Below are 12,838 nucleotides of genomic sequence, written 5' to 3'. Positions count from 1 at the left end.
TTATTTCATTATTGTAAAATGGATGTACCAACAACTATAGGATTGATTTGCATCTTTTTATTGAGTGCAGTTAATCTTTTATGCACAGGGAAACTCTCGATTAAAATTCATTCTCTAACCTGTTTGTAGTGTACATTAATGATTTTAGATATGAATGTAGGAGGTATGATCAGTAAGTTCGCAAATTGGTGGAGTGGTAAATAGCGAGGAGGGAAGCCCCAGGCTACAGGATGATATAGACGGGTTGGTCAGATGGGCAGAACAGTGGCAAATGGAATTTAACCCTGAAAAGTGTGAGGTGATGCATTTTGGGAGGACTAACAAGGCAAGGGAATACACAATGAATGGTAGGACCTTAGGAAGGACAGAGGATCAGAGGGACCTTGGTGTGCATGTACATAGATCCCTGAAGGCAGCAGGACAGGTAGATAAGGTGGTTAAAAAGGCATATGGGATACTTGCCTTCATTAGCCGAGGCATAGAATATAAGAGCAGGGCGGTTATGCTGGAGCTGTACAAAACGCTGGTTAGGCCACAGCTGGAATACTGTGTGCAGTTCTGGTCGCCACACTATAGGAAGGATGTGATTGCATTGGAGAGGGTGCAGAGGAGATTCACCAGGATGTTACCTGGGCTGGAGCACTTCAGCTATGAAGAAAGACTGGACAGGCTGGGGTTGTTTTCCTTAGAGCAGAGAAGGCTGAGGGGGGACCGGATTGATGTGTACAAAATTATAAGGGGCATAGATAGGATAGATAGAAAGGAACTTTTCCCCTTAGTAGAGGGGTCAATAACTAGGGGGCATAGTTTCAAGGTAAGGGGCAGGAGGTTTAGAGGGGATTTGAGGAAAAACTTTTTCACCCAGAGGGTGGTTGGAATCTAGAACTCACTGCCTGAAAGGGTGGTAGAGGCAGGAACCCTCGCAACATTCAAGAAGCATTTAGATGAGCACTTGAAACGCCTTAGCATACGAGGCTACGGACCAAGTGCTGGAAAATGGGATTAGAATAGACGGGGCTTGATGGCCGGCGCGGACACGATGGGCCGAAGGGCCTCTTTCTGTGCTGTATAACTCTAGGACTAACCCATTCTTTGGATGAAATGTTAAACCGAGGCCCCGTCTCCCAGTTCCAGTGGTTCAGCTGGATGTTGAAGAGGAGCAGGGAGTTCTTCCCATGACCTGACCAACATTCCTCCCTCAACCAACACCACCAAAGCACCAGACAAAATGGTTATCCATCTCATTGTTGTGGGACCTTGCTATGTGTAAAATGACTTGCTGTAATCCCCAGCATGAGAGTGACTGCACTTCAAGTAATTCATTCGTTGTGAAGCACTTGGGAAATCCTATCAACAAAGGTGCTACATAAATGCAGGTGCTGGAACATGCTCTCGCTCTCACTCATTCTCTCACCTTTTTGGTCCGTGCTAATACTTTCTTGCGTCCACGGTCTTTTTCATTTTTGTACTTTTTTTTCTCCCTTTCACTATCTTGTCCTCTCATCTCTGCCTGTCTGTCCTTTCTCGCGCCCTCTCCCCCCCCCCCCCCCCCCCGCGCCCCCCTCTTTCCCCCCCCTTTTCTCTCCCCTCTCTCTCACCCCCCCTTTCTCTTCTCTCTCTCTCTCTCTCTCTCTTTCTACCCCCCCCCACCAGCCGCCAATTCTTTCTGTGTGGAGTTAAACGGCAAGCCAATTCCTGGTGTTGCATATATCGGCCTATTGTTGGCCGTCCCTGGAATAAGCCAGTAAGTAGGTTGCTGGTTATATTGGTACAGCAAACTGGAAGAGAATGCAAGGAAAAGACAGAATTATTTACACATGCTGCGTGGATTTAATTTTGCTTTAAATCTCTCAGGGCAAATTGCTGCGAACAATCCTATTTGGAGTCAAACGAGTTACTGCCAACAATCTGGAGACATTTATCTTCATCCTCTTCCTTCTCATCTTTGCTGTCGCTGCAGCTGTATACGTCTGGGTAGAAGGTAAGCCTAACTGAGCCCTGAGTGAGTTTTTTTTTTATATGCATTGCAACTTGAGGAAGGCTTGTTGGAGCATGAGCCCAGTGCCCCATAGAATGGGGTGGGGGGGGGGGGGAAGAGAAAGAGCCCCCCAATGTAAGGGAAGGGGCAGAATGGATCATAGTGCTGTACCCCATCAAGGAGTCGCCTTCAGGAGAAGAGAAGATTGGCAGGGAGGGGAGGAGGGTTTGTAACCCTGGTACGAAAACAATCTACATCATGGAGGGAAAGGTACCGTGGGCCTTTTAATTGGCATAAACCGCCATGATTCAGTGTTTGATTCAAGTGTAATACAGTATTTACTCCCAACATATGAGCAAAACTCAAGAATGTTCATTACTGATGTACCTCTTGAAGAAAAAGAAAAGTTGAAAATATTTAATTTATACTAAAAAAAACAAACCATATTATTTAAAATCCCAGAACACCGGTTTATATCAAAATGTGTGACCTGGCAGTTGGGCTTCTACAGAATGGCTCCTTTGATTATAAATCACCCACTTTTCATGGGATTCTTGCCTGAAGACCATTATTACAGTGATGACTCGCGTTATTGCTGAGCAGTTGGTTCTCTTTGTGAATGTGTTCCAGTTAAGGGCTTGTCCACAAGTGTTGTTATTTTCTAAAGTGCTTTAGGGGAGAGTTTAATGTTCTTTTGTACGCGTTTTACATGCGATTACCTATCTCCTCTTTGCTTGTGCGTACTTTAGCTCAAATGGGTAAGGAGCCACAGTGGAAAGAGTTATTTTTCAGACATCAGTCAACCATTAGCTACCAAAATGGTGTGTTCATAATGGTCAGTGAAGGGTTATCGAGCTAAATACTGTTTGTAATGGTCAATGAAGGGTTATCGAGCTAAATACTGCGTTTGTAATGGGCAGTGAAGGGTTATCGAGCTAAATACTGTTTGTAATGGTCAATGAAGGGTTATCGAGCTAAATACTGCGTTTGTAATGGGCAGTGAAGGGTTATCGAGCTAAATACTGTGTTTGTAATGGGCAGTGAAGGGTTATCGAGCTAAATACTGTGTTTGTAATGGTCAGTGAAGGGTTATCGCGCTAAATACTGTGTTTGTAATGGTCAGTGAAGGGTTATCGAGCTAAATACTGTTTGTAATGGTCAATGAAGGGTTATCGAGCTAAATACTGCGTTTGTAATGGGCAGTGAAGGGTTATCGAGCTAAATACTGTGTTTGTAATGGGCAGTGAAGATTTATCTGGCTAAATACTGTGTTTGTAATGGTCAGTGAAGGGTTATCGCGCTAAATACTGTGTTTGTAATGGTCAGTGAAGGGTTATCGCGCTAAATACTGTGTTTGTAATGGTCAGTGAAGGGTTATCGCGCTAAATACTGTGTTTGTAATGGTCAGTGAAGGGTTATCGAGCTAAATACTGTGTTTGTAATGGTCAGTGAAGGGTTATCGCGCTAAATAGCGTGTTTGTAATGGTCAGTGAAGGGTTATTGTGCTAAATACTGTGTTTGTAATGGTCAGTGAAGGGTTATCGCGCTAAATACTGTGTTTGTAATGGTCAGTGAAGCGTTTTATCATGCCTGCTGTTAGAAAATGGGTAGAGGTGTCTATATAACACCTTTTAGTGTTTTCACCACTGTCCCTATCTGCGCATTCTGCAAGACTTGCACTCTTAATGTGATGGTGTGGAGATGCACCCGGTGTTGGACTGGGGTGGACAAATGTAAGAAATCACACAACACCAGGTTATAGTCCAACAGCTTTATTTGAAATCACAAGCTCCGAAAGCTTGTGATTTCAAATAAAGCTGTTGGACTATAACCTGGTGTTGTGTGATTTCTTACTCTTAATGTGAGACAGCCTACCCATACATCTGGATTAAGATGTGACAACTCTGCTAGTTCTGTACACTAATCTACTGCACCATCCAGTCTCCTACACATGCTGATGCTGGTTGTGAGCTGGAAGGTTATTTATTGAACAGCCTCCTTTCTCTCTGTATTCCATCAATGACAGGTATATTGTGATCATTGTCATGCCAGTCTGAGAGGGGGGGACTCTGCAGGGCAGAGGAGGTGATGCTTACCAGAGTTTTGTAACTCCAGGGTGAACCGTTTGAAGATCAGGAATAAAGTAAATCTAACTGCCAGGAATACACAGCCTTCTAAATGTTGGGTGAGAGACAGGTTAATGCAAAATTATTTTTTTAATTGACTTTTGTAGCACAGTGGTTATTACTGGACTAGTAATCCAGAGGCCTGGACTAATGATCTGGAGACAGAAGTTCAAATCCCACCACCGCAGCTGTGGAATTTAAATTCAGTTAATTAAATAAATCTGGAATAAAAAAGCTAGTATCAGTAATGGTGACACTGGATTGTCGTAAAAACCCGTCTGGTTCACTAATGTCCCTTAGGGAAGGAAATCTGCCGTCCTTACCCGGCCTGGCCTATATGTGACTCCAGACCTACAGCAATGTGGTTGACTCTTAACCACCCTCCTGAAGTGACCGAGCGAGACATTCAGTTGTACCAAAGCACTACAAAGAACAGCGGTTCACGAAGGCGGCTCACCACCACCCTCTCGAGGGCAATTGGGGATGGGCGATAAATGCCGGCCTTGCCGGCGACGCCCACATCCCATGAACGAATTTAAAAAACATTTTTTCATTGTCCTGTTGTGTGTTTTTGAGATGCCCAGACCTTCAGATTCAAGCTGTCTAACGTACAGCAGGACCTCAAAAATGCAAACCCCTTGGGAATGGGGGATGTTCCTGTGTGTGAAAGGTCCATAACTTTCCAGGTATTATCTCTGTTTAACACTGTGCGACATAGTTGTGACAAAAACAAGTGGAACGCAGCCTTTCTGTGGCCTAGGAATCACGTTGTGGGGTCAGTTTGCAATTTTGGTACTTGAGGATATTGTAACTTTAATTCGATCTTGTACTTTCTGATGCCTTCTCTCCCATTAGATCTATTGTAGTGTCCAATAATGCTTTCCTTTTCAAGCAAAGAGCTCTAAGGAATTTGAGATGTTTTAATTGATAATTAATCCGTATTGCCTATGTTCAATGTATGTACAGGAAAAGTTCTGATATACGGGACCGGCGTGTTGTCGATATATCAAAACTGCCAGACATACAAAGTTAATGTTGAAGCATACGGAGATGAAAATCTCCGTATCTGACAACAAACACTGTTGCTTAGCAACAGCTTGTAAACACTCGGCCCGTACCTTGGAAGCGTCTCTGAAGCTGTTGCTAAGCTACAGAAACGCTTTCCAGAGCCTGCCTGTTAAAAGAATGCTAGGAGAAGAAAAAAAAACCTAACCAAAACGGCTGCTGATTTCTGCCGTTAGAGCGAGGTTTCCGGCCATTCAACCTCCGGATAAACCAAAGTTTCCTGTAGTTTGAAGGTTGTTTAGTACTGATCTTTTTTCTGGGTCTCAAACCAGTGATTGTAGAAGTCACTGACGGTCCTTCTGGTTTATGCCAGCCATGAGGTTTATCGTTTCAAAGAACTGTATTCACTGTGGACGTTTCTGGACAAGACCTTTTTCATTCTTGCTTGCAGGTACGAAGGACCCAAACAGAAACCGCTACAAGTTATTTTTGGAGTGCACACTGATCCTAACGTCTGTTGTCCCACCCGAGCTCCCGATTGAATTGTCACTGGCGGTCAACACTTCCCTCATTGCATTGGCTAAACTCCGTAAGTACCATGTGGCGCTGAAGCGCTTCAAACTGTAGGCATGCATGTACTGCTAGAGGGGGTTTCACATTCTGCCAGCCTACTGAAACCACTGTCTGCTGCGACAGCCGACTAAATTACACAGAAAAAGTTGGGTTTTAAATAGGCGACGGTCATTTTTATATTCAAAATACATCTAGGAACAGGTGTAGGCCATTCCAGAGTGACACTTGAACCCACGACACTCTGACTTAGAGAGGAGAGCACTACCAACTGAGCCAGGGCTGACCGTTTGTCCTGGAAACCAATGTTCCCCATAATTGTTTTGGGTGCGCGGCCCATTCACAGTTTCGCACATGCATGAACTTTAACATTGCAAAAGCTGCGTGGGACCGGCAGAGAGCGGCGCAGCCGTGCATCTTGTAGGGAAAGTTGCTGGAAACCCTCTTATCTAGTGAGTTATTGAGGCAAACTGACTAGGAGAGCCCTACGTTCGATCCCTCATCTCTGCTGAGTTAGCTGATCTCAACCAGGCCCGTGCTAGGGATGGTGCAGTTGGCCTCTGCTTACTTGGTTTAGGGAGTGGGGAATTGTCCAGAGCGCAGTCCCCCGCTCCCACCCCCGCCCCACTCTCCTTGCTCGCCAACAACCTTCTCTGGAAGTCTGCATATCGGGGGAGCGGCACAATGGAGCTCGGAGGTGATGCCCCCCCCGGCTACCAACCATCACTGCCGAGGCTCACCGGGTCAATAGTAGCAACTTGGTCAAGGCACTGAAGGGCACCTGGCGCCCACAAATTCATATCAATCCTTAAGAGTCAATACCTTCAGACCAAAAAAAGGAGGGAGTTGGCAGAGAAAAAAGCCTTTTAATAATGCTAAGTGAAGAGCTCTGATCAAATTGCTCAAAATCATGAGGGGTTTTGATAAGTAACCAGAGGTAAACTATTTATACCGACCGTTTAGTGAGTTACTAAGTAGAGGAGAGACAGCAAGATTTCCCCAGTTTAACAGGGTAATGCAGTTAATGGTTGAGTATAGTGTTCCTGCTGACTTGCACCAAATAAAGCCTAAATGTCATTGGGTATGTGGTAGAGAAATTCATTTATCAACATGTCTCATCATCCCCATAATAGTAAGAGCATAAGAAATAGGAGCAGGAGTAGGCCATTCCGGCCCTTCGCGTCTGCTCTGCCATTTAATATGATTATGACTGATCTTTTACCTCAACTCCACTATCCCCATATCCCTTGATTCCTTTAGTATCCAAAAATCTATCGACCTCTGTCTTACTCAACGACTGAGCATCCACAGCCCTCTGGGGTAGAGAATTCCAAAGATTCACCACCCTCTGAGTGAAGAAATTTCTCCTCGTCTCAGTCCTAAATGGCCGACCCCTTATTCTGAGACTGTGACCCCTGGTTCTAGACTCCCCAGCCAGGGGAAACATCCTCCCTGCATCTACCCTGTCAGAATTTAATATGTTCCAATACGATCACCTCTCGTTCTTCTAAATTCTAGGGAATATAGGCTTAGCCTCGTCAATCTCTCAATAAAATAGTATTTTACTTGGTAATATTGTTGATTGATTGTATGAATTTATATCCTAATAAAAAAAATTAAGTTGGCAATGCAAATCTTTTTGGGATGTTCAGAGCTGGGCCAAGTCAGAAATATGGCTTGGCAAGCTACATCAGACTGAAAATGTAGAAAGTCACTGTGCTCCCTTCCATATAAGTGAGTTATGGGTCGGGAATGCTTTACTTGATGTATGTAATGGCTCAACAGCCTCGTTCACCTGATCACTAGCAAAAGATCTAATGAATTGCTGGTGGAGATCTAAAGACTGAACTTGCAATCGTTCAGATTTTCTTTTGGGCGAGGGAGGGCAGGGCTGTCACACAGTGCAACACAAGTAAAATTGGCACAACCCGGCGTGCAAGGATGTACTCGGATAGTGCACGAGGAGACTGCTTTCCTGCCAAGTGGCATGAGCTCGCTCTGCAGGCCCGTGATATTTCCGAGAATGTGTGGTAAAGTATAACAGCAAGTATATAAAGATACAAGAAAGGAGCGAGAGTACGGCACTTGACCGCAATGACAGACACGCAACAACAATTTGCATTTATTCGTGCCTTTAACGTCCCAGCGCACTTCGCAGGAGCGGAATGGGACAACATTTGACACCAAGCCACATTGTATAGAATGTACAGCACAGAAACAGGCCATTTGGTCCAGCTGGTCCGTGCCGGTGTTTGTGTTCCACACCAGCCTCCTCCCACCCCTTTTCGTCTAACCCTATCAGCATTTCCTTCTATTCATTTCACCCTACTGTACTTATCTAGTTTTCCCTTAATTGTATGTTATGCGCCTCAACTACTCCTAGTGGTAGCAAGTTCCACATTCTCGCCACTCTCTGGGTAAAGGGTAAGGAGATATTAGGGCAGTAAGAGGTAGGTTTTAAGAAGTGCCGGAGAGGTTTAGGGAGGGAATTCCAGAGCTTCGGGCCCAGGCAGCTGAAGGCACGGCCACCAATGATTGGGTGAAGTAAATCGGAGATGGACAAGAGGCCAGAACCTGAAAAGGGGAGCGCAAGGAGCTGTCTCACTCCTTTATAAATATAATTACAAATAAACATTACAAAGGGCATTGCAGACTCTCCAGTCCTGTAACTCCTGTGTTTGCAACCTTGCCCTGTCTTCATCTTCATGCGTTTTTTTTATTACACTGGTGGCCGTGCCTTCAGTCGTCTAGGCCCTAAGCTCTGGAATTCTCTCCCTAAACCTCTCCGCCTCCACACCTCTCGCTCTCCTTGAAGACTCTGCTTAAAACATACCTCTTTGACCAAGCTTTTGGTCACCTGCCCTAATGTCGTCTCCTTTGGTTCAATGTCAATTTTTGTCTGCTAACGCTTCTGTGACGCGCCTCGGGATGTTTTACTATGTTAAAGGCACTATATAAATGCAAGTGGTTGTTGAAGTGGGATGCTTAGTCCCTGACAGTACTAGTATAACGGTGCTGGTGCACCTCAACAGCCGAGGTTGGACCTGTTGCGTATGTCATTATTGAACTGTTAAATCGGCAAGCGACCTGTTTTTTAATGGGCACAATGAGGACCATCTCCTCTCGTAGCAGATACTTTAAATTGTTTTGTGGCGGGTGGGAAGAGAAATAATTTACATCTACTGTGCCCACAACCCCCCTCAGAACAACATCCTGTAACTCACGTCAGGCTCCCCCAATGGCTCAGCAAATCTATCAAGAGGGTCTCGGGTCCAGTCCCCCGGTCTGTGTAGTTTGCTGTTTCAGCCAGGCCATCAGCAGCGATGCTTCAGTTGGCCTCCACTCCCTGCTTTCAGAGTTTGAACATCAGCCGGTGCTTCCTACTGATTGTTATCCAGTGATTCCTGTTGTGTGACTCTGCCTGCGGTCGAATAGCCTGCGGCCATTAGCTGCCGAGGCCCTAAGCTCTGGAAGTCCCTCTCTACCTTTCTTTCCTCCTTTTAAGGCGCTCCTTAAAACCCACCTCTTTGACCAAGATCTACCCTGATATGTGGCTCTGTGTCAAATATCGTTTTATAATGCTCCTGTGAAGTGCCTTGGGACGTTTTACAAGTTGTTGTTGTGAAAGCTCACCTGTGAATAATGGGCACTGAGAGCAGGGTACCAGGCAGTGCCCAGGGACTGGAGTCCTACCCTGGCCAGGAGTCGAGGCTTTCAGTAGATGGAAGGAGGGAGGGAACTGGGTTAGAAAAGGGAACGCTTAGCGCTGATCCACAAGCAGGATCCCTTTGGGTCTGGCTCGGTTTTCCCTGGGCTGCTCCAGCCTTTATTATGACATTGGCGAGAGAGCCATAACGCATGCTTTTTATTTAGTACTGATATTATTTCTCAAGGGGGAATAAATCTTGCGTGGAGATTTGACATGGGGCTCTCGCTATCAGATGAACAAGTCCTCTGATGTACATATGTGGTGCCTGTGTTTGCTTAAGATTGGCTTTAGATGACTGCGGTGTCTGTGAAATGTAATCCATCAGGAAGGGAAGCGTTCCTTGTCTTGCAGTCGGCAACAGTTAAATAATTCACCTGCAGTATCTAACAGTTAATTGTGAGCTGTCTCTCAGACAAATAGAACCCACAACTGAATCTGTGCGCTCCAGAAATGTTTGATGTTCCTTTTGATATGATCTGGTTTTTTTTAATTGCGCTGTCACTGAAAGTAAAATTCCTGTGTGTAAACTGGGGCCAGTGTGGGGATACCGAAAAAGCTGAGGCTAACTTCATAGTTTTAAGTTTTTTTTTAAAGTACCAATTTTTCACCGTCTTTTTAAATGGTTTGAAGCTGCGATTTTAAGATCTATTCAAGATTCTTCTCTCAGGTGTAGGGTGGCGGGAGTGGGGGGCAAAGACTGCTGCACTTTCTGATCGAATTGGCTCCCGTTTACATGCAGGAATATTCTATTCTTTGTACGGAGTTTTTAAATGAGTGGGAACTTGTAAAATGTAATGAATTGATGTTTGCACCTCTAGTAATAGGTTGGTCAGCAGCAAAACTTCATTTAAAAATAAAAGGTGAAGTGTTCTGGGATGCTGACTGTATAATTGAGCTATTGACTTTCCACTGACTTTATAACTAGGCCATAGGAACAGGAAGAGGCCATTCAGCCCCTCAAGCCTGTCCTGCCATTCAGTGAGATCATGGCTGATCTGTGACCTAACTCCATATACCCGCCTTTGCCCCATATCCCTTAATACCTTTGGTTAACAAAAATCTATCAATCTCAGGTTTAATATTAACAATTGATCTAGCATCAACTGCCTTTTGCAGAAGAGAGTTCCAAACTACTGCCACCCTTTGTGTGTAGAAGTGTTTCCTAAATTCAGTCCTGAAAGGCCTGGCTCTAATTTTTAGACTGTTCCCCCTAGTCCTAGACTCCCCAACCGACTTTGTCATCTTGATCACCATAATTTGCTACTTCCACCTTTTGTTAAATTGGCAGCCTCCACCCCGACCTCAGCCCTTCTGCTGAAGCCGTTATACATGCCTTGGTCACGTCCAGACCGGCCTATTCCAGTGCCCTGCTTTGTTGGCCTCCTGTCCACTCTCCTCTCCATGAGCTCCCAATTGGTGCAAAGCTCTTGCCACTTGTGTCCTGTCCCGCACTGAATCCCGTTCACCCATCACGGCAGTCTGCACTGACCTTCACTGGCTCCCCATCTCCTAATGCATTGTCTTGCTCTACCTCTGCAAACTCCTCCAGCCCTAGCGCCCTGTTATACTCCACTCTTCCGCTTCTGGCCTTCCATTCATCCCCCTCCCCCATCCACTTCATTTGAAATTTTCAAAACCGATCAATAGATTTTTGTTGGATAAGAGTTTCAAGAGTTTTGATTCAGATCAGCCATGATCTAATTAAATGGCAGAAGAGGCTCGAGTGGCTGAATGGCCTCCTCCTGTCACTATGTTCCACCACCTCCGTCCTACTCTCCAGAATTCTGACCCTTGGCCTCTCCACCTTTCTCTCTTCCCTCTTCCTCCCCCCTCGCGACTTCATAACTCTTCATCACTCCAGCCAAGCTTTCTGCATCAGCTAATCTATTTGTGGCTTGATATCCATTTGCAGTACCCATCAGTGAAATATCTTGGGTGTTTTTTTTATATTAAAGGCACTAATCAAATTCACATTCTTGTATTGGCTGTACTGTATCGGCTCCGCTGCCACTGTCCGCATAATTCAGTGGCCGCGTATGGGCGGTATCTTTTGCAGCAGCAGCTGGTGAGCAGTCTGCACGGGTCCACCTGATCTCCTTCAGGGGAACATTGCCTGAGATGGTTACCTCCTTACCGGGAGCAGTTCCCTGGGCACCAGCTGCTCTCTGGCACTTCACCAGGGTGGCTGTTCTTCACATGTAAGTCTAGACGGAGAGGATGGTGGACTGGTGAGGGCATCATAGCAAAGCCTGGTCATGCCCTTTCCAGAAAAGGTCAGGAGCTAGTGATCGGGGACATAAACCCTGGCTGCTTCTCCCTCCCTATCTCGGGGACACTGAAGTCAGTTGTGGCGCCTTAGCGGTTCTTTGTAGAGTTCTGCCAACTTGGCACAGACTGGAGGAACAGGAGGAGGCCGTTCAGCCCTTTGAGCCTGTTCTGCCCATTCAATGAGATCATGGCTGATCTGTATCCTAACTCCATCCACCCGCCTTGGCGCCATATCCCTTTAATACCCTTGGCTAGCAAAAGTCTATCGCTCTCCGATTTAAAATGATGAATTGAGCTAGCATCTACTGCTTTATGTGGGACAGAGTTCCACCCTTTGCATGAAGAAGTGTTTCCTAACTTCTCTCCTGAATGGACTGGCTGTGATTTTAAGGTTGCGTTCACTTGTACTAGACCAGCGGAAAAAGTTTATCTCTACCCTATCAAATCATCCCTTAACCTTCTACATTCCAGGGAATACAAGCCGAGTTTATGTAATCGCTCCTCATAATTTAACGCTTGCAGCCCTGGTAACATTCTGGTGAATCTGTGCTGCACTCCTTCCAAGGCCACTAATTAGTATGTAAAAGAAAGAACTTGCATTTCTGTAGTGCCTCAGGGCATCCCAAATCGCTTTACAGCCAATTAAGTACTTTTGTGGTATAGTTACTGTTGTAATGTAGGAATGCAGTGTTTGTACGGTTAGGCCCTCGTGTAAAACATTTCTGTTTGCATCACCTTCACACCAGTAAGTTGTGCAGACTGGAATTAGGGACAATAATGTTGAACCTGCTGCTTCCTCTTTCAGACGTTTACTGCACAGAACCTTTCCGAATCCCCTTTGCCGGGAAAGTGCAATTCTGCTGCTTCGATAAAACCGGCACACTGACGAGTGATAACCTGGTGGTCAGAGGGGTTGCTGGGCTCAGGTGAGCATTCTTTGTTTTCTTGCCAATTTCCTCCTCTCCCCGCCTGACTCCTTCCTGGAGCACAGTTGCATGTGTGCTGGCCAGACTGCAGTACTCCCTTTCCTCTGCCTTTTCTCTTCCCCTACCCCCCTTAAACGCTTTCCTCCAATTCTGGCCTCTTGCGCATCCCCGATTTTTCATCGTCACACCATTGGCGGCCGTGCCTTCAACTGCCTGGGCCCTAAGCTCTGGAATTCCCTCCCTAAACCTCTCCGCC

At 45.7% G+C, this 12,838-nt stretch overlaps 1 protein-coding gene across 1 annotated transcript in view; it reads left to right on the top strand.

The window, feature by feature from the left end:
• atp13a1 (ATPase 13A1) overlaps positions 1 to 12,838 on the top strand; it is a 119,091-nt gene that overhangs the window by 31,703 nt on the left and 74,550 nt on the right. The window contains exons 10-12 of the mRNA XM_085971416.1: positions 1,855 to 1,981; positions 5,561 to 5,698; positions 12,462 to 12,582. Coding sequence (XP_085827542.1) covers positions 1,855 to 1,981; positions 5,561 to 5,698; positions 12,462 to 12,582 — 386 coding nt within the window. The remainder of the gene's footprint in view (positions 1 to 1,854; positions 1,982 to 5,560; positions 5,699 to 12,461; positions 12,583 to 12,838) is intronic.

This window comes from Somniosus microcephalus, chromosome 31, assembly GCF_052327205.1.
Source record: "Somniosus microcephalus isolate GS21.2 chromosome 31, FLI_Smic_1.0, whole genome shotgun sequence".
NCBI lineage: Eukaryota > Metazoa > Chordata > Chondrichthyes > Squaliformes > Somniosidae > Somniosus > Somniosus microcephalus.
This window is presented reverse-complemented; position numbering and strand designations above follow the sequence as displayed.